This window comes from Salmo salar, chromosome 14 (assembly GCF_965601325.2).
Source record: "Salmo salar chromosome 14, fSalSal1, whole genome shotgun sequence".
NCBI lineage: Eukaryota > Metazoa > Chordata > Actinopteri > Salmoniformes > Salmonidae > Salmo > Salmo salar.
In genome coordinates, this window is record NC_138304.1 from 32,315,098 (window position 1) to 32,339,418 (window position 24,321).

At 42.8% G+C, this 24,321-nt stretch overlaps 1 protein-coding gene across 2 annotated transcripts; it reads right to left on the reverse strand.

Moving 5' to 3' along the window:
- Positions 1-329: 329 nt before the first annotated feature.
- On the reverse strand, positions 330-22,645 carry mylk4a (myosin light chain kinase family, member 4a). Of its 2 annotated transcripts, none has more exons than XM_014140184.3 (14): positions 20,943-22,645; positions 17,128-17,221; positions 16,069-16,630; positions 14,024-14,403; positions 13,370-13,475; positions 12,436-12,529; positions 11,929-12,038; positions 10,633-10,774; positions 10,387-10,457; positions 10,118-10,246; positions 9,642-9,794; positions 7,317-7,395; positions 7,089-7,146; positions 330-6,778 (listed from the first exon to the last, which is right to left on the reverse strand). In XM_014140184.3, the coding sequence occupies exons 1-13, from the start codon at positions 21,537-21,539 to the stop codon at positions 7,090-7,092; spliced, it is 2,574 nt and encodes an 857-aa protein (XP_013995659.1). In that variant the 5' UTR covers positions 21,540-22,645; the 3' UTR covers positions 330-6,778; position 7,089. The 2 variants fall into 2 exon arrangements, with proteins under 2 accessions (XP_013995659.1, XP_082817028.1); XM_082960902.1 differs by lacking the exon at positions 20,943-22,645 and adding an exon at positions 17,406-20,904.
- Positions 22,646-24,321: the final 1,676 nt, after the last annotated feature.

A 24,321-nucleotide genomic window follows, 5' to 3' on the forward strand; every position in this document is an offset into this window, starting at 1 on the left:
GATTGATTTCCTCATTTGACATGTAACTCAGTAAAATCGTTGAAATTGTTGCATGTTGCTTTTATATTTTTGTTCAGTATATATTGAAATTGTGAGTTGGATACTGATTTCTTTCCTAGTTTCACTGCCCTGCGCTGGACATATGGGCAACATTATCAGAAACCTATAGGGATTGGTTGAGCCTTGAGCTACAGGAGCCACAGTCAGGAAACCACCAACACTGAGTGACGGAATTTAGATCTAAAGATGTATTCTAATTTAACATTGGCAATACAGCACAATTTTGCTTTACAGATAATTTCAATGAAAAGACACTTGTGATAATAAAGGTGTTTTTCCCTTCTCTGTAATATTTATTTCATTTTTAATGCGACAACACTCCCAAATGCATATCCAATTCAAAATGCTTGGATCAGAAAAAGGACATTGTTTTTTATAGAAAAGTTTTTTACAGAATCTATTCTACTCTGACCTTCAAAACAATGATGATCAATGTTCAATGGACAAGAGAAAGCAATTTCACTGTCTATACAACTGTAAACCTGAGAAAATATATATACCATAGAGGAAATGATAAAAAGTTTAAAACATTCAAATACTAACAATATGTCATTCTAATAGGTATTATACTTTCCAATAGACAACCTTCATGGAAGGTAATAAAGTCGTTTTTATTTAATTACAATATGATAACATGCAGACAAGCATTAACAAACAACAATATTAACAATGCAAACATTTAAGCACAACCCTACACATTGAAATAATGTTGTATCATGTGTCATATATGTACTATATTGGTTTTACTGAGCACATGCAAGCCAAAAACATGCTTTCATTAAATAAAATTAACAAAAAAGGCCAAATAAAAATGACCTGCTTAATCTTAAACAAAGGTTTCCAATTAAAACAAAGAAAAAACTGATAAGACTTGGATTATTTTAATTTAAAGTAAAAATGTATTTTTAATACACACATGAACAAGTATATTGTAGGACATGACTATAGACATAAGAACATGTAACTTCTAACATGGTATTTTTCCTTCAATGCTATGATTAGTTTGATGAATTATTCTGATTTAAATAAATAACACTATAAAGTGGACATACTAGAGCTTGAAAACAGACCACACCAATTGCTTGTGTGTGTGTGTGTGTGTGTGTGTGTGTGTGTGTGTGTGTGTGTGTGTGTGTGTGTGAATTGTGAAATCAAAACGAGCTGTCTCTGAAACTTAACCCTTAGATGCAGACCCTGATTCTGGGAGGCATTTTTTTACTTTGCCAATCATCTTGTTACAAAACATTGTTCACAACCATTTCCATTCGTACAACTCTTTCTTTAGAGAAAGCACAGCTTTTCCAAAAATACAATATAGAATATATCAACAGCAATTAAAAGAACAGATCAAATGATTTTAAGAAAATGAAAACAGGATAACCATGCCTTCCCAGACTAATGCCACTGAAAAAGTGTTAAGTACTCCAGGTCCGCATTAAAGGGTTTAAGCAAACATCTGCATATTTTATCTATTTACACCAAATGTCACGAGAACACAAAACAAACAACAAACATATGACATTGGTCTATCTATCAGTCAAGTTAAAGTCAAAATCAGTCAAAATTAAGGTGAAATAAAATAAAAAGTTAAATGGGATAATCCCTCGGTTTGCATGAATACACTCACATTCGGAGGAAAAGTGGGGTACAGTACTCAACATGGAACCCTTTTACATTAGCAGAAAATGAAATGAAAAAGAGATCACATCACAGCATATACTTTGAGGTGCATTGTGGATAACTGATGTGTGAATCAAAATGGATTCACACATGAAGGAAGAGAGCAGTAAAACTGTATGAGCAGGGAAACAAACACACTTCGGATAAAGTTCAGCTAGTTTGTCTGACAAAATCCCCAAAGTATTTACAAGATCAGGGCAGTTAGGTGTTGGTGTTATGTTATACTGTCTTGCATTGTAGATTAAATTCACATATCTAGCAAAATATCTTTCACTACACCCTCCAGTCTTGAAGGGCTCTACGCTTTCACACTAAACTGTGGGAATAGTACTTTTACTTTGTAAAAGTAAGGTAACGTGTATTGTCCATTCATCACACAGCTCTGGTAGTTCTACAGGTGTAGTTCAATAGGTGTAGGTTTTGTGAGCATCCGAGGTGTGTAGGGGTGGGAAAGGCCAGCTTTTGGCCCCACCTGGTGGCTAAACAACTCATTACAAGGTGTGGAATCTCTCCACAGAGACTTAATTGACTGCAGCTGAACATCTTGTACAGCTGGCTGCAATTAGGGCGGCAGAACACGGGGAGGCAGCGGCATTCAGAGAGGGAGAGAGAGCCGTGAGGAGGACACACCAAAGTTTTATCGCAAATATTGGACCAGTTTGCACCCAATGCCGAAGGTTTGATGTTCTCTCTGCCCTGGGGTAAAAGATTATCTTCCCCAGTGACTTACGTTTATGTTCAGTTGCTGACATAAGGGCCAGTTGTTGATTTTGATTATTGGCCTCATTTCTTTGTGAGAACATTCTTTTGGGACATGAAGATTCCCCAAGCTACCTGTGAACCCTTTATTTATTTAATAAATCCTCTTTGAGTGCTGAATTGCCTTGTCTGTCTCTTGGTTTTGCACTACCACACATGTGACACACTCCTCCACCTACGGAGTTGTTACACTGGTGGAGAATGTGGGTATCCCCGTGTGGTAGTGCAACCTGAGACAACCAGCTAGACAAGTTATGGTGCCCTGTAGGCTGAGAGGACAGGGTTTTTTAAGTCGGTTTTTACAAGAGAAAATGCTGCTGGCAGAAGAGTGGATGTAAAGTCCCTCAACCTTGAAGTGGTTGGTGACGGAGGGGACAAAGCACCACACAAGGGAGCACTAAAATGTAAGAGCTCTGAAGGTAGTCTTGAGTTTCTCACCGGCTATAAAGAACTCTTGGCTCCCAGGTGGCGCAGCGGTCTAAGGCACTGCATCTCAATGCAAGAGGCATCACTAGAGTCCCTGGTTCAAATCCATGCTGTATCACATCTGCCTGTGATTGGGAGTCCCATAGGGCGGTACACAATTGGCCCAGCGTCGTCTGGGTTTGGCCGGGGTAGGAAATCATTCTAAATAAGAATTTGTTCCTAACTGACTTGCCTAGTTAAATAAAGGGTCTGCTTGTGGATCCAGAAATCACTGCAGCTATCAGTGACATGAAACATTTTGCTAGAAGATTGAACAGTGCTCAGCCAGACGTAAGTACCGCCACCTGTGGCCGTAACAAAGAAGTGCCAGCTGATACTTCAAGGGGGAAGGCAAAGGAAGAAGTGAGCAGATGCCTGTTAGCAGAGCATGGGCAGCACGGGCACGAGGGCCTCCCTACTAGATGCTGACCAGGCCAAGGAAGCCTTCAAGAGGCAGTTTGAAGAAGAGAGGACCAGCAAAGAGGCCCTGAAGGAGCGTCTGGGGTGCCTGTGCGCCGTCCTACAAGAAGAGCATCATGGCCTCAAACGGCTCCATGAGAAGTCAAGGCAGCTGGCCACCTTGCAAGAGGAGACTTTCAGCAACAAGAAGAGGGTAACCTGGCTGACAAGTCAACTGAAAGAGAATCAAGTATGGTCCTCAGCCTGCAGGAGAAGTGCAGGGACCAAGGGGAAGAGGTGAGAAGGTAAAGACTAAGTTCCAGGATGTTGTAGTGACTGGGAAGAAGAGGTCACTGTTCTGAATCGAGAACATTGATCTTAAAGAGGCAGTTCACGCTGCCAATGAGCAAGCCGAAAAGCTCATGAAAAGTAATGCTCGGCTCAGAGGAAAAGCTCAGGCGAGAAGAATTAGAGGCAGGAATGCAGCAGCTGAAGAGGGTCCTGGAGGTCTCTGAGGTAGCTCACGAGTGTGCAGAAAAGGAGCACAGGGAGCAGGTAACCAGCGCCCAGAATTTAGAGATCTGCCGGCAGAGGGCAGAGCGACAAGGGGAAGCCCAGGATGAGATGTTGGCCCTGTTGGAAGAAAAGCTGCACCCCAGTTCAAAAGGAACAGGGCTTTCCACAAAGGTGCTGGACAAGCAGTAAGAGCAAGCAGACCGAGCAGGTAATTGAGAAGCAATGAAGAGGAACAATGTGCAGGCCTGGAAGCGGAGCAGGCAGCAAGAAGGCTTGAGCAGGAGGCAGTGAAGAGCCTCATAAGTGAATTGAAAAGTAATGAAGAGATGGCAAAGAAGTCAGCGATGGAAGCCAAGCAGAGAATGGTGGCATTGATGGAGGAGAAGATGTCCCTGGCAGGTAAAGCCTCTGAATTGCAATCATAAGTGGAAAATGCAATGAGGTTCAGAAAATGCAGGATGTCGTTCACAGGCTGGAGACATCTAATATGGCCTTGAGGACCAAGTGGGAGCAGGACTCCTGGTTGCTTAAAGAGGAGCAGGAGAGGCTAAGTAGCCTTGAGGTGCAACTGCGTGAAAAGCAGCAACACAGCCATCTGCTGAGGCAAGTCCTAGGACTCGGGGCGGAGACTGCGCTCTGGTGGGATCAAACCCCACTCCCCATTTCAGGGGACATGTTTGCTCCTTCGTGTGAGTTGTTTACCCACACCACTGAACAGCCCCTTGACCAAAGAGAAAACAGTCTGTATTTCCAGAACCCATGGCCAGAGAAGATTAAAGGAACCCCAAAAAAGAAAACCTGGACCGGAGCATGGTTACACAGAGGGTTCCCAGGACAACCACGCCAACAAGAATGTCAGTCCAAATACATTCCGCTGATGACTCTCCCACTTTGTTTTCCCCAGAAGAGGTTTCAAGGTCCCCTGATGGTGAAGTGGTGACAGGGAGATGGCGGTCCAAAGGATCCAGCAGAGACCAGGGAAAGTTCCAGTGCTCCAAAAATCCAAAACTGGTGGGGAGACCCCATCGGGGACTGGGGTGAGCCTGTAGAAGGGCACTACCAGCCAAGAGGGAAGCAGCCCAATACTCTGGTGAGTGAAGTTTCGTCATGAGTTAAGAGGTCTGAAGGAAGGTTGGATTGTCATTCAGAAGTGGAGAGGTTTAAAAAGTCTGAAGAGTCTAACCATGGTTGACGTGAGTATTCTTTCCAAAACCCAGAAGACAGAACTGCCAGCAGGTGGAGCACTTGCACAGAAGGCAGTGAGACAAAGAACCCAACAGGTCGGTTGAGGCAACTGGCTCACCCTCAGGTCAAACCTCTGAGACGACGCAGAAGAAAAAGGCACAGCCAGAGAATAAGAATCCCCATTAAAGACAGGAAGAGGCCAAGGAGGCAATGGAGCTCTGCCAGTCATCCACCCAGTCAAATGGGAATGGAAGAGCTACAAGACATGGGTAAGCCTGACAAACCAACTATGTTACTGTGTCTCCCCAGGAGTGGTGGAGAGTTGGAAAGTGGGCCTGGGAGTCAGAGGGCCTACCATGGTCAGGCAAGTTCGTTAAGATGGATGATGGTTATATGGTAACCCAAGACTTTGCCAAGCTCTTGGTTACCAGGGGGCCTCAGGGAGAGTCTTACAACTCCACAGAAACTGGTCAAATACCATCAGGTACACCACCAGGGGACAGCGAGCCCCAGGCCCATGAGGTAAAGGTCCAAGACGTGGTGGTGAGTATGACCAATGAAAGTGACAATGAAAAGGGATGTTCAGAAATGGAGAAACCTCAAACTCCTGGCATGGACCTTCAAATGTCCTTTGACCAGAGCTGAAGCAGGTGGCATGCTGTCGGGGTGCTCTATTCTGAAAATGTTGAAGAAGCATGGTTTTGCAAGAAGGACTGGAGGTGACCAAAAGAAAGGCTCTGTGAAAGAAAAGGGGCTTGAGGTAAAACTGAGGTAAAACAAACATTTCTGAACATTTCTGTGATGATAACCCAAGACTTTGCAGAAACCCTGAGGCCCAAGTGGAAAAAGGCGAGCCGGTTAAGAGGGACACGTGTTGTCATTCAAAGGAGAACGGGAAAGCTGGTGAGGAGGCACAGACGCATGGAGGTGAGAACCTTCCCTCTCTCAATAACCAGTTATCGTGTGTGCCCCAGAAGGTGGCCGAGAACCTGACCCATGAAGAGGGTGAACCATGGAGATGACGAACATCAACCTTTGTTGTATGACCCTGGAGGTCCAGGTGTGTACCTCCATGGCCTTGGATTAGATGCCTGGCCAAGAGTTGACTCTATCGGGGCATTGGCCTGTACAAACCACGAGTTGAAGCAGGGGTGGGCGGTGTGTGAGCATCCAAGGGGTTTAGGGGTGGGAAAGGCCGGCTTTTGGCCCCACTTGGTGGATAAACAACTCATTATAAGGTGTGGCATCTCTCCACAGAGACTTAATTGACTGCAGCTGCACATCTTGAACCACTGGCTGCAATTAGGGCGGCAGAACACGGAGAGGTAGTGGTGTTCAGAGAGGGAGAGAGAGGGCAGTGAGGAGGACACGCCTAACCATTGGACCAGTCAGCACCCAATGACGACGGTTAGAAGCTCTCTCTGCCCTGGGAGAAAATAAATCACTGGGGAAGAATACGATTACATTCAGTTATTGCCATCAAGGGCCAGCTGTTGATTTTGATTATTGGTCTTATTTTTTTACCAGTTAGTAAATCCTCTGAGTGCTGAACTGCCTTGTCTGTCTCTTGGTTTTGCAATACCACATGACACACTCCTCCACCTACGGGGTTTTAACAGTTTAAATGTGTTCATACAGGTAAGCTCTGGTAGTTCTACAGGTGTACATCAGGCTTGGTCCAAGTAGTCACCGCTGGCTCCGTCAAGTCATCATGCTGCTCAAAACATAACGGGATAGGAAACAGTTCAGTTTCAACAATGTCAACATTTCTGGGCTAAATCTGATCTGACTTTCTTCTCATGGGCAAAAATTGAAACGAGCCGACACCTGGTGGTCTCCAGGAGGACATTACTGTTTTGTTGAGATTGAGAGCTGAATCCTAACGTGGGATATAACACTATTTTTTAGGTAAAACATCCCCTTTGATTATATGAGGTATTTGCACAAATGTTCAAATATGCAGTAGGACTCTGTCTTAGTGGAGAAAATGTGTGAGGTTTTATGAGGAAGGGTTAGAAACTTACCTCAACTATCTGTGGTGGGTACGCATGAAGATCTGCGTGAGCGGTTACACATGTTCTTCTGTAAAACAGAGGCAAAACACAAAGTTAAGTCAATAACAATAAAAAAAAACTTCCAAACGAGAGCAAACCAATCAGTTGAACTACACCACTTCATAATATGGTAGCAACAACATAAGAACTGTGATAGCATCCTATCTTCTCTATAAGAAGTGAGTGGGTGCCCTGTACCTTTTCATGAAGACGATGATGGAGGACTGCGTCAGAGAGCCAAGGATGTCTCAACGCTTCAGAGGCACCTATCCTCCAACTGCAGAAAAACACACACAAACACACAGTGAGATATGTACAAACAGATGTAAAATGTCATAGAAGAAAAATTTATTTTGGATTTTTATTGCAAAATATACAGTATACGTGGTGCAATATACTGTGCCTCAAGAAAGTATTCAGACCCCTTGACTTTTTCCACATTTTGTTACATTACAGTCTTGTTCTAAAATATATTAAATAATTGTTTTCCTCATCAATCTACAAACAATACCCCATAATGACAAAGTGAAAACAGGTTTTGTCGAGATTTTGGCAAATGTTTTAAAATGAAAAAACAGAACACCTTACTTACATAAATATCCAGACCCTTTGCTATGAGACTCGAAATTGAGCTCAGGTGCATCCTGTTTCCATTGATCATCCTTGAGATGTTTCTACAACTTGATTAGAGTCCACCTGTGGTAAATTTAAATTGATTGAACATGATTTGGAAATGTACATACATGTCTATATAAAGACGCAGCTGACAGTGCATGTCAGAGCAAAAACCAAGCCATGAGGTCAAAGGAATTGTCCGTAGAGCTCCGAGACAGGATTGTGTTGAGGCAAAGATCTGGGGAAGGGTACTGAAAGATTTCTGCAGCATTGAAGGTCCCCAAGACCACAGTGACCTCCATCATTCTTAAATGGAAGAAGTTTGGAACCACCAAGGCTCTTCCAAGAGCTGGCCACCCCGCCAAACTGAGCAATCGGGGGAGAAGGGCCTTGGTCAGGGAGGTGAGCAAGAACCCGATGGCCACTCTGACAGAGCTGCAGAGTTCCTCTGTGGCAATGGGAGAACCTTCCAGAAAGACAACCATCTCTGCAATCAGCCCTTTATGGTAGAGTGGCCAGACGGAAGCCACTCCTCAGTAAAAGGCACATGACAGCCGCTTATAAAAACCTTCTCCAGAGTGCTCAGGACTTCAGACTGGGGCGAAGGTTCACCTTCCAACAGGACAATGACCCTAAGCACACAGCTAAGGCAACGCAGGAATGGCATCGGGACAAATCTCTGATTGTCCTTGAGTGGCTCAGCCAGAGGCCGGACTTGAACCCGATCAAACATCTCTGGAGAGACCTTAAAATAGCAGTGCAGCGACACTCCCCATCCAACCTGACAGAGCTTGAGAGGATCTGCAGAGAAGAATGGGAGAAAATCCCCAAACACAGATGTGCCAAGCTTGTAGCTTCATACCCAAGAAGACTCGAGGCTGTAATCGCTGCCAAAGGTGCGTCAACAAAGTACTGAGTAATGGGTCTGAATACTTATGTAAATGTGATTAAACATTTGAATTTTTATATATATGTTTTTTAGGGGATAGATCAGCTTTAATATTGCAGATCGATTGTAGCTTGCATCTATGTAATTGTCTGCATCACTTCCAATCCCCCATATACTGTTTTGTATATATACATATATATATATTCACACATACACAGTACCAGTCAAAAGTTTGGACACATCTACTTGTCTCGTGTGGCTCAGTTGGTAGAGCATGGTGTTTGCAACACCAGGGTTGTGGGTTCGATTCCCACGGGGGACCAGTACGTAAAAAAAATGTATGAAATGTATGCATTCACTACTGTAAGTGGCTCTGGATAAGAGTGTCTGCTAAATGACTAAAATGTAAATGTACTCAAATAGGTGTGTCCACACTTTTGACTGGTACTGTGTGTGTGTGTGTATATATATATATTAGTTTCTAACCCTACCTCTAATTGGAGTAAACTAGTAAACAACAATGCTTAGGCTTCTACTTCCAGCTTATACATTTTATGGACACAGTCTATTTTACAATAGTTCTATTTTGTTTGTTTTTACTCCTGTCTTTCCTCTACCCTCAACCTCTCCCATTTATTTCTGATGTCCATCCGGTTTGATTTCTATTTGCCATATCTTTCAAACTGTGCTCTTTCACAAAAGTTCTTAACCCATATACGTTTTACGGACACAGTATGTATTACATTAGTTATCTTGTTATTATTTGTTGTTATTAGTCCCAACCTTCAGCTCCATTCAATGTGATATATGTTTTTTTATTTTTAATACATTAGCAAAAATGTAAAAAAAAAACTGTTTTTGTTTTGTCATGATGGGGTATTGTGTGTAGATTGATGGGGGGAAAAACAATTTTAACTGTTTTAGAATAAGGCTGTAACGTAACAAAATGTGGAAAAAGTCAAGGGGCATGAAGACTTTCCGAATGCACAGTATTGTGAAATCAAACAGATGTATGATACCTTTTATTGATGATGAGGAGTTTGGAGATGAAGTCTTTGGCCTCCTCTGAGATGTCTGTAAATTCTGCCTCTTCAAAGTTCCACTGGCAGGCCAGAATGTTATTCAAAGTCTCATTGTCATCGTCACCTAGGAAGGGACACAGACCGCTTAGCCTGTGGAAGAAAAGGAAGAGTCTTTATTGTTTGTGTGTGTGTGTGTGTACACGCGTACATGTTTTGGCTCCCGAGTGGCGCAGCGATCTAAAGTCACTGCATCTCAGTGCTAGAGGCATCACTTCAGACCCTGGTTCAATTCCAGGCTGTATCACCACCGGCCATGATTGGGAGTCCCATAGGGCAGCGCACAATTGGCCCAGCGTCTTCCGGGTTAGGGTTTGGCAAGGGTAGGCCGTCATTGTAAATAAGAATTTGTTCATAACTGTCTTAGCTAGTTAAATTAAGGTTAAATAAATAAATGAGTGTGAATGTGTACTTACAGCATATATGTAATGACTCCCAGGCTCCACATGTCGGTGTTGAATGACACAAAGTCGTAGTTGACAACTTCTGGGGCCAGGAACTCTGGGGTGCCGAAATTTATTCGTAACTTCTCTCTGGGCTTGTATCTAGGGGGAATACATGTTTATTTTTATTGGAAATCTATCAATACAAATACAATAGTTTAATGCTGCATGCATTGATACATCATATATGATATACAATTATGCTAATTCAAATGGACGATTCATGTGAATATGAAACCTACTTTCTGGCAAGTCCAAAGTCGATGATCTTAATTTTATTCGTGACTCTGCTCACACATAGAATATTCTCTGGCTGAAAAAGGTGAAACAATAGCAAGACAGAAGTATATAGAAACCATTGTTACCTGTTGTGTACAATCTGATATGCTATCAATAACATCAGTGGCTATGGAAAACAATGAACTCTGGCACATTAACACTGATCTGAACACATACGTATATATATCAAACACAGTGTGGTAGTCTACCTTGAGGTCCAGATGGAGGATGTACATCTTGTGCATGTGCTGCAGGCCCTCACAGATCTGCCTGATGAACAGCACCGTGTCCAGCTCCATCAGAGTGTAGTTCTCATCGATGATTCTGTCAAAGAGCTCCCCTCCATCCACACTACAATCACACACACAAAAACACATTAGGATGCTGCAGAAACGTATAAAGCAAATTGGCCAAAAACAGGACTTGAGCTTGGGGTTGCTAGGAAGTAAAGCCTGTATGTACCATGGTCTGAATCAGTAGACTCAAAATGCTGCTGTACTTTCCTGAACACATTCACTGTCATTTAATTTCATTCAAGTTTCCTTAAAATCCATTGACTTAAAGATATTACAAGACAGTGCACTGACCTATCATGTATTCTCTATCTACTGTGTCATCGTGGCATAAAAATGATGTCAAATGAATTTAAGCTTAAAGATTTGGGTTGAGAAAACATTGTGGAACAGACATCGAGGCAGAGAACCATAGACATACACTACATGACAAAAAGTATGTTGACACCTGCTTGTCGAAGATCTCATTCCAAAATCATGGGCATTAATATGGAGTTGGTCCCTCCATTGCTGCTATAACAGCCTCCACTCTCGTGGGAAGGCTTTCCACCAGTGGAGGCTCTTCAGAGGAGGAAGGGGAGGACCATCCTCCTCAGTGAATTTCATAAAAAATGTAATTGTAAAACATTTAAATAGTTATTATTTTTAGATAAAACTATACTAAATATAATCACATGACCAAATAACTGATTAAAACACTACTTTGCCAAGGTCTACAGTAGCCTCAACAGCACTCTGTAGGGTAGCACCATGGTGTAGCCAGAGGACAGCTAGCTTCCGTCCTCCTCTGGGTACATTGACTTCAATACAAAACCTAGGAGGCTGATGGTTCTCACCCCCTTCCATAGACTTACACACTAACTACTTCCGGAGGACGTCCTCCAGCCTATCAGAGCTCTTGCATCTAGTACTGAAAGCATAAGCTACAGCTAGCTAGCACTGCAGTGTATAAAATGTGGTGAGTAGTTGACTCAAAGAGAGAGAAAGGGAATAGTTGAACAGTTTTTAACAAAACAATTTCTTCCAAAATGAAGGACAAGCACTTTAAGCTTCACTTACTTAGCTAGCAAATGCAGCTATCTAGCCCCAGACCATTATTCCTCCTCCACCAAACTTTACAGTTGGCACTATAGATTGGGGCAGGTACTTTTGTATATATAGTGTACAATATAATGCTGATATGTTTTATTTAGTTCTGTGGAGGGAACGTACTATTCCAGCACCAGGATGATGTCATTCCTGGACTCGTAGGCAGCGTAGAGCTGGATCAGGTTGGCATGGTCCAGCTGGTTCATGACCGTGATCTCATTCTTCACCACCTCCTACATGCCAAACACACACCAACCACACAATGAGAGGTGTCAGATGTTCGCTTGCAGCTAGCAAGCAGTGTACCGCTCCTCTTTTCTGGGTCAAATTTTAAATTTATCAGAAAATGAGTAAGAAACATATTCCCCATCCATCCACTTCTGTAGAGTGAAAAGGTTTTTAGAGTGTTATGTTCAGATGTCTAATTCCACATTTTGATTTTTTTTAAATACCGGAAGTTCGCACTCAAAAAGTATTTCAAAATAACTTAATTTTTCAAGGAAGCTGCAAGGTGTGTAGAGGTTTTTATATGCATGCAAAATGCACATAGCCTTCGAAGATACATTTTTAAACCTTAACAAGTTTATTCAGTTTATATTCCAAGTACATTTACTCATTAAGAATTAGTACCTTCTCTTTCTGACTCCGGGCTTTGATGATCTTGGCAGCCAGGGTGAGACCCGAGGAGTTTTCCATGCATTTGTGCACCTGGCCAAAACGACCCCTAAGAGAGAGACGGAAAAATAAGTAAGGTGTCTTCAGTTTCTGAATCATTTTCTTTTTTATAACGTAACCTTACTCCCTCTCCCTCTGACTAAGAGTTGGCAAAACGATCACCTGTAAGTCACAAATCCTATAATGTTACTCATCCAGATAATATGTCCCCTGAATGAAGATGAACTACTTGAACTATCAAAACTATTTCATCAGTATGTCCTCGGATACAAAATCAGTTCTCTTCCAATACAGGAAAGTAATATCACTTTGTGAAGGTATTGTATTGTTCATTTCTCCTTTATTTCATTAAATGAGAGTAAGGGCCCTCTCTTTGAAAATGTGGATTAACACTTAGCGATTAGCTCACAGCTGGCAGTGGGGGTATGATTTCACATACCCCAAAGGCCTTCAGTAAAAATAACTGCCCTGACTCTGGAGTTATGAACCAGGGGAGAGGAGAGGAGAGGAGGGTACGGTTACGCAACTCAACATTGTTGAGGACCTCTGTTCCTCTCTGTCTATGATTTAGGTCAGATATAATTTGTTCTGTGGGTTTGGTTCCAAAAGACAATGGAGAATCGACTAATAATTGACAAATTTATAATAACTCAGTACAATGTAGAAAAGAGCTCGACGGAGAGGAGTCGTTGATGGCCTGTTCTCTCTGGGGAGCGATCGGCTTAAGCAGGCACTATTTTATGTTACTCTTTGGAACCTCACAATCCTGTTATTGCGGATGGATACAATTGTTCTTGAATTTGAAGTTAAACAGTTGAAAAGTCATTTCAAACTTTACCTTGTGGTTCAAATCATTATGTATCACTAGGAACAGGATAGGTACACTTACCCTCCGAGAACCTCTGCTCTGTTGATGGTGTAGAAGTTGCTGATCTGGTTCGGTTTGGCTGACACTATCCGATGGTTAAATGGAGCCGGAGGTGGAGAGCTTTTATCTTAAAGGAGATATGATACAACATTATTTCATTTTTAACCATTTAACCATGGAAGTCACATAGAGATTGACATCTATTTTTCAAGTGAGCCCTGGCAGACAGTAGCATGGAGGGGAAATAGAAGCTGTATTGTTAATCAGTTAGCACATGGCTCTAGTAATGGTACCTCATAATCAAGTTATCATCCTGTGCTAACTAACACACTGTGGTAAACATGAGAAAGGAGATACAATGTTGGTTATGCAGACTACAGTACTCTCGTACTTTGTTACTCCTAGAAAGCATGCTTTTTATACCCTAATTCAATAAGATTATGAATATTTTCTACAAAAAGAGAAAGAATAGCCACCATATCAAAAATCTATTGGACTTCATATCAGGCCCAAATCCTAATATTTGTTTGCGTATCTCCAGTTTTCCACTGAGATTAATGTGTAATTTATGGAATCGTTGAGTTGAGCATGCGCATTTCAAGTTCCTCCCTCAGTACTTTTCACCTTTCCCCCAGACTTAAAGCCACAGTACCCAATAAAAATGCTGGTCCTCACCAATGAAGAACTGTTCCCCAGTAGACTGCCTGACTTCTGTAGACTGATCTGGCTTCTTCTCTTTTTCCATCCTCTCCTTTAGCTCCACACGGATATCCACCCCATCTGCCTTGAAGATGCCCCATCCCTCGTCCTCATCATCTGGTCTTTCTCCGTCCTCTACCTCCTCCTGCCTCTCCCCCTGCTCCTTCTCCCCCTGCCTCACATATTCCTCGCCTGCTCCTCCCTCCACCCGACTCTTCTTGTGGTCCTCCACTCCCAGCACTCCCAGGTCTTCCTCCGTCACCCGACGCTTACTGCTGGTGCTGCCCTCTTCCATCTGGTCCTGTTCTGCTGCCTCCAGAAACTGAGAGGAGACACTTTTGTTGTGGACTTCACAACTGGAACAGACAAACATAAACTCAGCAAAAAAAAAGAAATGTCCTCTCACTGTCAACTGCGTTTATTTTCAGCAAACTTATCATGTGTAAATATTTGTATGAACATAACAAGATTCAACCACTGAGACATAAACTGAACAAGTTCCACAGACATGTGACTAACAGAAATTGAATAATGTGTCCCTGAACAAAGGGGGGGTCAAAATCAAAAGTAACAGTCAGTATCTGGTGTGGCCACCAGCTGCATTAAGTACTGCAGTGCATCACCTCCTCATGGACTGCACCAGATTTGCCAGTTCTTGCTGTGAGATGTTACCACACTCTTCCACCAAGGCACCTGCAAGTTCTCAGACAATTCTGGGGGGAATGGCCCTTGCCCTCATCCTTCGATCCAACAAGTCCCAGACGTGCTCAATGGGATTGAAATCCGGGCTCGTCGCTGGCCATGGCAGAACACTGACCTTCCTGTCTTGCAGGAAATCACGCACAGAACGAGCAGTATGGCTGGTGGCATTGTCATGCTGGAGGGTCATGTCAGGATGAGCCTGCAGGAAGGGTACCACATAAGGGAGGAGGATGTCTTCCCTGTAACGCACAGCGTTGAGATTGCCTGCAATGACAACAAGCTCAGTCCGATGATACTGTGACACACCGCCCCAGACCATGACGGACCCTCCACCTCCAAATTGATCCCGCTCCAGAGTACAGGCCTTGGTGTAACGCTCATTCCTTTGACAATAAACGCAAATCCGACCATCCCCCCCTGGTGAGACAAAACCGCGACTCATCAATGAAGAGCACTTTTTGCCAGTCCTGTCTGGTGCAGCGACGGTGGGTTTGTGCCCATAGGCGACTTTGTTGCCAGTGATGTCTGGTGAGGACCTGCCTTACAACAGGCCTACAAGCGCCCAGTCTAGCCTCTCTCAGCCTATTGTGGACAGTCTGAGCACTGATGGAGGGATTCTGTGTTCCTGGTATAACTCGGGCAGTTGTTGTTGCCATCCTGAACCTGTCCTGCAGGTGTGATGTTTGGGTGTTCCGATCCTGTGCAGGTGTTGTTACATGTGGTCTGCCACTGCGAGAACGATCAGCTGGTCATCCTGTCTCCCTGTAGTGCTGTCTTAGGTGTCTCACAGTATTGACATTGCAATGTTTCCCCTGGCCACATCTGCAGTCCTCATGCCTCCTTGCAGCATGCCTAAGGCACGTTCACACAGATGAGCAGGGACCCTGGGCATCTTTCTTTTGGTGTTTTTCAGAGTCAGTAGAAAGGCCTCTTTAGTGTCCTAAGTTTTCATAACTGTGGCCTTAATTGCCTACCGTCTGTAAGCTGTTAGTGTCTCCACAGGTGTGTGTTCATTAATTGTTTATGGTTCATTGAACAAGCATGGGAAACAGTGTTTACACCCTTTACAATGAAGATCTATGAAGTTATTTGGATTTTTACGAATTATCTTTGAAAGACATGTTCCTGAAAAGTTTATTTTAGAAATTAGTGTGTGTATTTGAAAGACAGGGATCACAGAGTGAATGGTACTGAAGTAGATAGAGAAATAAAGAGAGAGAATGAGAGGAACAGAGAGTGAGAGACAGAGAACAAAACAAAGAAATACATAAAATAAAATAAATAGGAAGGGATTGAGGAGGGTAGATGGGATACTCTACCTCTCTGGAATAGAGCCAGTCTCTCCTGGAGCTTCAGGGGAGGGTGGGAGAGAAGGGAGATCCTTAACTGACATATCAGCAACTTCTGATGGGCCTGCACTGTCCTCCTCCTTTTTGTTCCCCTCTCTCTCCTCTGCTCCTCTAACCTCCTCAGGCTGCTCTGTGATTTTCAACAGCTCTTCCTCTCGCTCCTCTTCCTTGAACTTGGATTCAATGAGGTGGTCTTCCTTCTCTTGTTTTTTTATGGCCTCCTCTTCCTCCTTCCTCTCCTCCACTTTTAGACCATCTCCTGCTGCCTCCCTCTCCTTCTCAGATAATGACACCTCTTCGGTCACAGGGGCCTTGGGGCCCTCGAGGATCAAGTCAAGCAGGTTCGGGCTGAGGGACCCAGTCTGTGATGACCCCAACTCCTCTGAGGCCCTTCCAGATCCAGCCTCCAGGTCCAAGACGTCATCAGGGGTAAGCTGCTGCTGGTGACCTGATGATGATCTCTCTGCATTCTCCCTGTTGAGCTTCTGAACCTCCTTTAGCAGCAACACCTGCTTCCTCAGGGAGATGGTGTCTGCATTGGAACAAACAGAATGGCCAAGGGGATACAGTTATAATTAATTCAACCACCTGCATGATTTTCACTTTAGTAACTATAATCAGATGATTGCACAATATCTCAGAATGTCAACACACTCCTAGTATCCTCCTAAGATGATGGCAGGTGGTTGTCTGAAGTGTCAGTCTGATCTTTTTTATTCTCTTTGATGTTTTGGTTTCATGATGTACTTGTTAGTGCAATACTGTTGTTTACGTCTGACAGGAAGACTGTTGTGACTAGCCGGTTGGTTACCTTTTGTGTGGCTCCAAGATAGACTTCTTTGAATGATACTATTTTATTCTCCCACTCTCTAAGCTTTCAGAACACATGTTGTTTACATCTCACATGTTACATGTTGTGAGTGCTGCTGTGTGTGAGTTAGTTTGTTTTGACTGGTAAAGGTCACTGTGGGTGTGTTGTATAGGTGTGAGCTATTGTTGACACATTTTAATGTACTGTGATGTGAACACCTGCTGTATCTGGGGGTTTCTTCTTCTGTGTTTTCAGACCCTTTGTGCTCAGACTCGACTTCTCCTTCCCATCCTTCCCCTTGTGATCTTTTGACTAAAGGAAGGGAAGAACGAAAGATAAGATCATCACGTTCTGCATTTGGTCTACATTTCAACATTCTTCAAAACTAGGTAAAATATGTATATTTCCCTGAAACCGCTACCGCTATGTCATTACAATATTTACTGCACAGAAACTTCATGATAAACATGTTTTCTGTGAGCAAGTTTACACGTACAAAGTTTCCGCAGAGTTTGCGGATTGTGAGAAAATGCTTTGGTCCATGGAGCTTTGTTGTCTTGTGACTGTGAGTAGTCTCCGGTCGACTAGGTTTGGGTTCACATTTAGTGGTTATCATCCCTTGAGTCCCTTTAGTGGCTTTAGTAGAGGTAGTTTTCTGTTAAGGAGACAGACATCGCAATGCTAGTTGGACAATGGTGAATGGTACGCAACATGAGATGGATTATGACACTGTTAGAGAGGGTAAGGAGGAAGGTGAGTGATAGTGAGAGAGGTAGGTTACAAATGATCTTGACCATTTGACAGTATGAAAAATGAAAACACTTGTTACAATATGTGAAATTAATAAAATGAATGACTGAATGTGATGTTGAAGATGAAAGAAGCATTAATGTAACCATCAAAACATATAGCCTAGCCTGATTAGTTGTTTTATTCAAGTTAGCATCCTGGTACTGTATTAATACAAACTACAAAGCCAAACTTGTTTCAGTCAAAGCATGATGTTGATTGTCCACAGCAGATGTATAGATAGGTTGGTACATATGTGCGAGGCTGTGAATTTATAGTTTATCACTTGTCACAGTGAGCGATGGAATGCAATACTGACCCTGAGCGGAGAAATTGCCCGCAACCAACTAAACAAGTCTTCTCAAACAGACTTCGAACCCGAGGGGCTACCCAGTACTATAGTAAACACTCCAGTCCTTTAATGAGCAGGTCAACATCTTAAAAAATGTCTGAAGATGTGTTATTGGTTGTGAGGTAAGCACTGCTCAGTAGTAAGGCAGAGGAGATATTTTGAGGATGGGGATTTCTACAGTGGTACGATATGTGTGTGGTTTGTGTGGTGTGTGTGTGGGGGACCACATTGACAAATGTCTGTGGTAGACAGTCATCTCACACCTTAGAGGTGAATGGAGACGGCCGGAGGCTGGAGCCACCGCCTGCCGAGAGCTCTGACGACAACGAGAATTCCTGGTGATCTGAGTCATACAGTAGCCAATAGACAATCACAGAGGTATGTACGCCCTTACGTGTGGACTTATATGACCACTTAGTTGCTGTTCGAGTTCTAACCTCAAATCAAGCTGAAAATGTCAAGTCTGTATCGTAGTTTGAGGTTTTGTGCTAGAACTGTGTTGAAATATGAATAAGCTCTTATGGACTCTTATAACTCACCAAATAATGGTCTGAATACATTACAATTATCAGATACTGCACCAGTACCTATTTACAGAACCGCTTTCCTAATTTCCTAGTACACATACTCTACACTACTATACACCATGACATGTGGAAACTCTTACACTACAATGTATCTCATTCACCATCTATATGAGTTGGTCTCTGCTTGCAGGTAATAGACCCTGGGCATGAAAACAGATACCAATCTGGCATCCACACTAATGCCAGTAATGGAAAGGGATGATAACTGGCTTTGAGGTACATATAAGTCCCGCTTAAGGCTTTAATACCAAACAGTACTAGCCATTGACCTTCAGTGTCTCTGTGTCTAAGACCACTCTCAGTGTGTTACTGCTGGTCACATTGAATCAACAACTTGAAGTGCTTGTTGAACTTGGAAGGAAGTGACTGGGACTTAAGCCTAGAGGATTTCGGTTTAAGTTAACCTTCTACAACATTAACAGTGCTGCTCATTGTGCTTGGACTACTTAACCCAGTACACTGGACAGTTGACATTATGATTCAAATTATTCTCTTTCTGTAACCTAATCAGTCCAGTACCAAATGCTTCTAGTTACTTCCCTAAGATCATTGAGTCGTTAACTAGTTTCACATGCTTGCCAGTACATACTGATGTAATATCTTAATTTGATCACTCTGTTGTCACAGAGAACTTTCCTGCGTAGCAAGAAGTGCAAATGTATAGTACATGCAAGGTTTAATTAGGCTTAAAATGTTTTTAATTTCCACTTTAGAATTTCAGACTCAACCCCTACAAAAATGTCCTTGAATTATAATCCACATAATAATTTACATTCCTGTTGCTGCAGGATTATTTAACTTCTGTGAGAAACTGTTCAAATTAATTAAGATATTTTATTTTACTGGCCCAATCCTCCATCCCAAGTAAGACCGATCACCTGAATAAAGCATCTTCAGGGTACAACCACTCCACCATTAAAAACACACTGTCCTATACAGGTCAATCATCTCCTGCTTATTTTGAGCCACACACATCTGAAGCAGTGCCAGCCTCTGTGCCAGCCTCTGTTCCAGCCTCTGTGCCATTCTCTGTGCCATTCTCTGTGCCAGCCTCTGTTCCAGCCTCTGTGCCAGCCTCAAATGTAGCACGCAGTGTGAAGAACAATCATTTACTAGACCCTTTAAATCAATGGCTGTTTGACACAGTTACCATGGCTGGATTGCTAATAAAGAGTTATGAATAGCTTTATCTGAAACAATGGATGTAAATAATGTACATGGGGGATGCTCTGAATTGTAATGCACATATAGGTAACAGAACTCAATACACATCACTGAAACCATAGTACGTCTACAGTATATCCACGCTGGGACTTCACAACATGCCACTACAGGACTGAGAGGGTGAGAGAGAGATACTGCAATAGAGAGAAAGACATACAGAAAACAAGAGAGGGAGAGACAGAGATAGTGAGAGTGACAGAGAGAAAGAGAGAGGGGGGAGAACCCCCCCTCCAGGGTGTTCTTACCCTCAGCACCCCAGATGCCAGTGGCCACATTATAGGCCAAAGAGGAATGTAGAAGAGAATGTGGGACAATGTATGGTAGAATGTAGGCTAATGTACAGTATGAGCAGGGAAATAAGTGTATTACTGTAAGTGGTGAAAGGTGGGGGCAAATTTGAGTCCTTTTTGTTGAGCATTGTAAACAGATGTTGTTTTTCATATACCACTGTACTTGATCATGAGGTGGTGGAATGTTCCCCACCAATTTCAACACTGGGTATAAGTGTCAAAGCTTTGGCTCCTTCCATACAATATGGCGTGCTCTGCATGGCACTATACAAGCAGTGGAGATCGCTATGTCCCAAAGTCATATTGCTTTGACACATCTTCTACCACTTCATGAGGAAAAATAGCATGAGCCAAGCCACAATCCTTCCTTAGGAAACAGATCTCCACTTGACTAGCCAGCTTTGCTGCTCTGATCATTTTCCTCTGCAGTGCCAACGTCATAAAACTAAACCAAATCAAAACCAAACATGGAAACATGGAGCACCTTATCTCCGAGCCTGAATACAATGTGCACATTTTTGAAGGACATGTAATTTGCAGGAGCATGAGGAAACAGTGAACCTAGCAATTCATCTAACCTACGTTGCCCATCAAAACATCCATAACATCAATCCATTCTAAATTAACACCTGAACACAAGTGTTTTATTATTACATTCACATGAACATAATCCAGAGTGTTGTTGAGTAAAGAGTTCATAAAGTGGCTTAATAAAGAACCCTTAATAAAGTCTACATAGACCTGCACAAACACACCTCTTTGGTTAGTGCAGTTTGAGCTTCCAGTCTCACCTTGTCGGTCTTCTTAGTAATTGAGCTCTCGCTCTTTTCTGCAGATGATTGCCTCTTAACGTCCACCTTGCCCTTACTGTCTTTGGACTTGGAGGCCTTGCGTGCTGCAGGACGCATAAACATCATCTCCATAACCCGGGAGCTCTTCACCGTCTCCCCGATGAATCTGATGACCTGCTGGATGCTGAGGACCAGATTCTCCATCCCGTCCAGCTTCTCAGCCTGCTTCTCTGAGCGCTGGTCCAACGCCATCATGATGGAGCTCATCTCATGACACATCTCTCTCACCTCGCCCACCACACCTGTACCCTGGGTTTGAGCCAGGGGAAGAGTTAGGGCTCTTGCAGGTATATGGATCTCCTCGTTGTCCACCTTCAGAGTTTCCACGTCCCTCTCGATACCATCGATGTCCTGGGTTATTCCGTCCAGCCGATTGAGGACCTTCTCCTGGATGTTGATGAGCCTGTCCATCTTACTGCTCAGAGACTCAATGCGATTCTGAATGAGGTCCAAGCCGGCACCAGTGCAGTCAGTTAGGTTATCCATTGTGCTTGGCTTTCCAGGGGTTGAGTTAGAGTTCACTATCTTTGAACTCATGACCGAATCCCGTTAGGATACCCAATCGAGACAGAAAAAGGGTCACAGAAAGGTTGATGACCAACGTCCGAGTGACAGATGGGACAACTTTTTTGAAAAACGCAGCCAGCCTTATCCCTATGTGCTCCTCTTCAACTGTACAGACAAGCTGATTTAACGACGGATATGTGAATAAAACGCAAATTTATCAACAGCAAAAATTAAGAAAATCAAACTAACTAAATTCAAATCCATAAAGAGTAAAAACATACAGCCAGTAACTGTCAGTGTAACTCGTGGAAACACCTTTAGAATTCTGACTTAACAGTCATCCAGTCGTGAGATTGTCCTTGTCTCTCACCTACTGCTTGACACCTCTGCTCTTCTTACTGGAGGTGGTATTAAGAATGGAATAAGCCTGTCTACCTAAATGTAAACGGCACAGCCAACGTCAGCAGGGGACCGGCCAGGGGGGCGGGGGGCTGTGAGAGGCCGTGAGGGGCAGCAGTTTGGCTCTGGAGGGGCTGTCAGACATCTGAGCGCCTTTAAATGTTAAGCCCACCACCGTAGCCAGTCTCTGGCCCACCTGCCAAGTGTCAAAATGGCCAGTGTACACAGTTTCTCTCTCTGAGGCAGAGTGGAAAGTTGTCTGGAACAACGCTAGACACTTTGTTAAGTTTTTTACTTTATTTGCATGTAAATGGTTATAGACTTTTCAGTCTCACTTGGTGGTTTCACCATGATTAGCCTGAACAGGTGCTTACAGATGGAGAGGGGGGTCACTGACATGTTTTATTTATAAGTGGTCAGGGACATTTTTACGTCAACTCAAAATATCCAACAATCATGTCAAAAGTGCCACTCACACAGAACAGCTGTGTTTGCAAAAAGGGAACTTTTTTAAATTAGATCCTTATTAATGACTGGCATAGTAATTAACAGCTTCGCAGTGTTTACAAGAGGCTGGAAAAAGTATGATTGTGATAACATCAGGGAAATAACTGCATGTGAGTATTGAGTCTCAGTATGTAAGACAATCAGTCGTACAGAGCATTCAGAAAGTATTCAGACTTTTTCCACATTTTATTACGTTACAGCCTTATTCTAAAATAGATTTTTTTAAGTTCCTTAATCTACACACAATACCCCATAATGACAAAGCAAAAACAGTTTTTATAAATTTTTGCAAATGCATAGAAAATTTATAACTCAGAGCTTTGTTGAAGCACCTTTGGCAGCGATTACAGCCTCTAGCCTTCTTGGGTATGATGCTACAAGCCTGGCACAGCTGTATTTGGAGAGTTTCTCCCATTCTCTGCAGATCCTCTCAAGCTCTGTCAGGTTGGATGGGGAGCGTCTCTCCACAGCTATTTCAGGTCTCTCCAGAGATGTTTGATTGGGTTCAAGTCCGGGCTCTGGCTGGGCCAATCAAGGACATTCAGAGACTTTTCCCGTAGCCACTCCTGTGTTGTCTTGGCTGTGTGCTCTCAAGGATGATCAATGGAAAAAGGATGCACCTGAGCTCAATTTCAAGTCTCATAGCAAAGGGTCTGAATACTTATGTAAATAGGGTTAAAAAAAATAATGATACATTTGCAAAAATTACAAAAAGTTATTGTGTAAAGATTGATTTATTTTAAAAATGTTTTACTTTTATTTAACTAGGCAAGTCAATTAAGAACACATTCTTATTTACAATGACGGCCTATGGGGGAACAGTGGGTTAACGGCCTTGTTCAGGGGCAGAACGATAGATTTTTACCTTGTCAGCTCAGGGATTTTATCCAGGAACCTTTCAGTTATTGGCCCAATGCTCTAACCACGAGGCTACCTGATGAGGGAAAAAAATATTTCATACATTTTAGAATAAGGCTGTAACGTAACAAAATGTGAAAAAAGACAAGGGGTCTGAATATGCACTGTATATTGCTACGGAAAGCTCTTTGCTGGCTGCAAAACGGCAATAACTAGCGCCCACCCAGTGAGGGAGCAAGAAAAAGGTTCAGATTGTAGCCTGTAGTCCCCTGGCTGAGAAAGAGCTTAAGGTCTTTAGCCTCTGTGCTTAAATAGGAGAAGGGTGACAGCCATGATAACACTGTGTCTCTCCTCTGACTAACACATCAAGTCAGATCCTTCCCACACCATCACACACACTTAGCCTACTCATACAGAGATAAGACAGTTAAGGATACATTTTAACATAGGGCCTGGTAATTGGACCCCTCAACAGTGTACCCTATAAACCTATCAAAACATGCTTGATGAAGTGGTCCATCTGGGATATACGGTATGTACTTTGCATCAACGGAAAGAAAATGTAAAAACAGACATATGCACGTCATCAATACAAAGTCACAATCACTGCTTATTGAACCTGAAAAAGGGAATAGTATCATTTAGTTTGGCCTAGATGTTTGCAGAAAAGGGTTTTCCAAAGCCTTTTTGGATACATTTTGTCATGTACTGTACACAGAATATGTTAGCATACAAAACTGTCATAAACTATAATACAAAAGGCATACATTTAACCTTTTACTGCACTGGGCTAAATCAGGGTCACAGAGTGTTTATTTAATTATAAAAAAATGTATGGGGTATATCAGCTATAATATTGCAGATAGATTGTAGCTTCCACCAATATAATTGTCTGGATCATATCCAATCCTCCATATATACTGCTCAAAAAAGAAAAGGGAACACTTAAACAACACAATGTAACTCCAAGTCAATCACACTTCTGTGAAATCAAACTGTCCACTTAGGAAGCAACACTGATTGACAATAAATTTCACATGCTGTTGTG

Coding starts and splice junctions, on each gene's coding strand:
- mylk4a (XM_014140184.3), bottom strand. CDS start 21,539: ATGAGTTCAAAGATAGTGAACTCTAACTCAACCCCTGGAAAGCCAAGC. Junction 16,631..17,127: donor GAAACCCCCAGATACAGCAG/GTGTTCACATCA, acceptor GTTCCAATGCAG/ACACCATCTCCCTGAGGAAG. Junction 10,775..11,928: donor ATCATCCTGGTGCTGGAATA/GTACGTTCCCTC, acceptor GTGTGATTGTAG/TGTGGATGGAGGGGAGCTCT.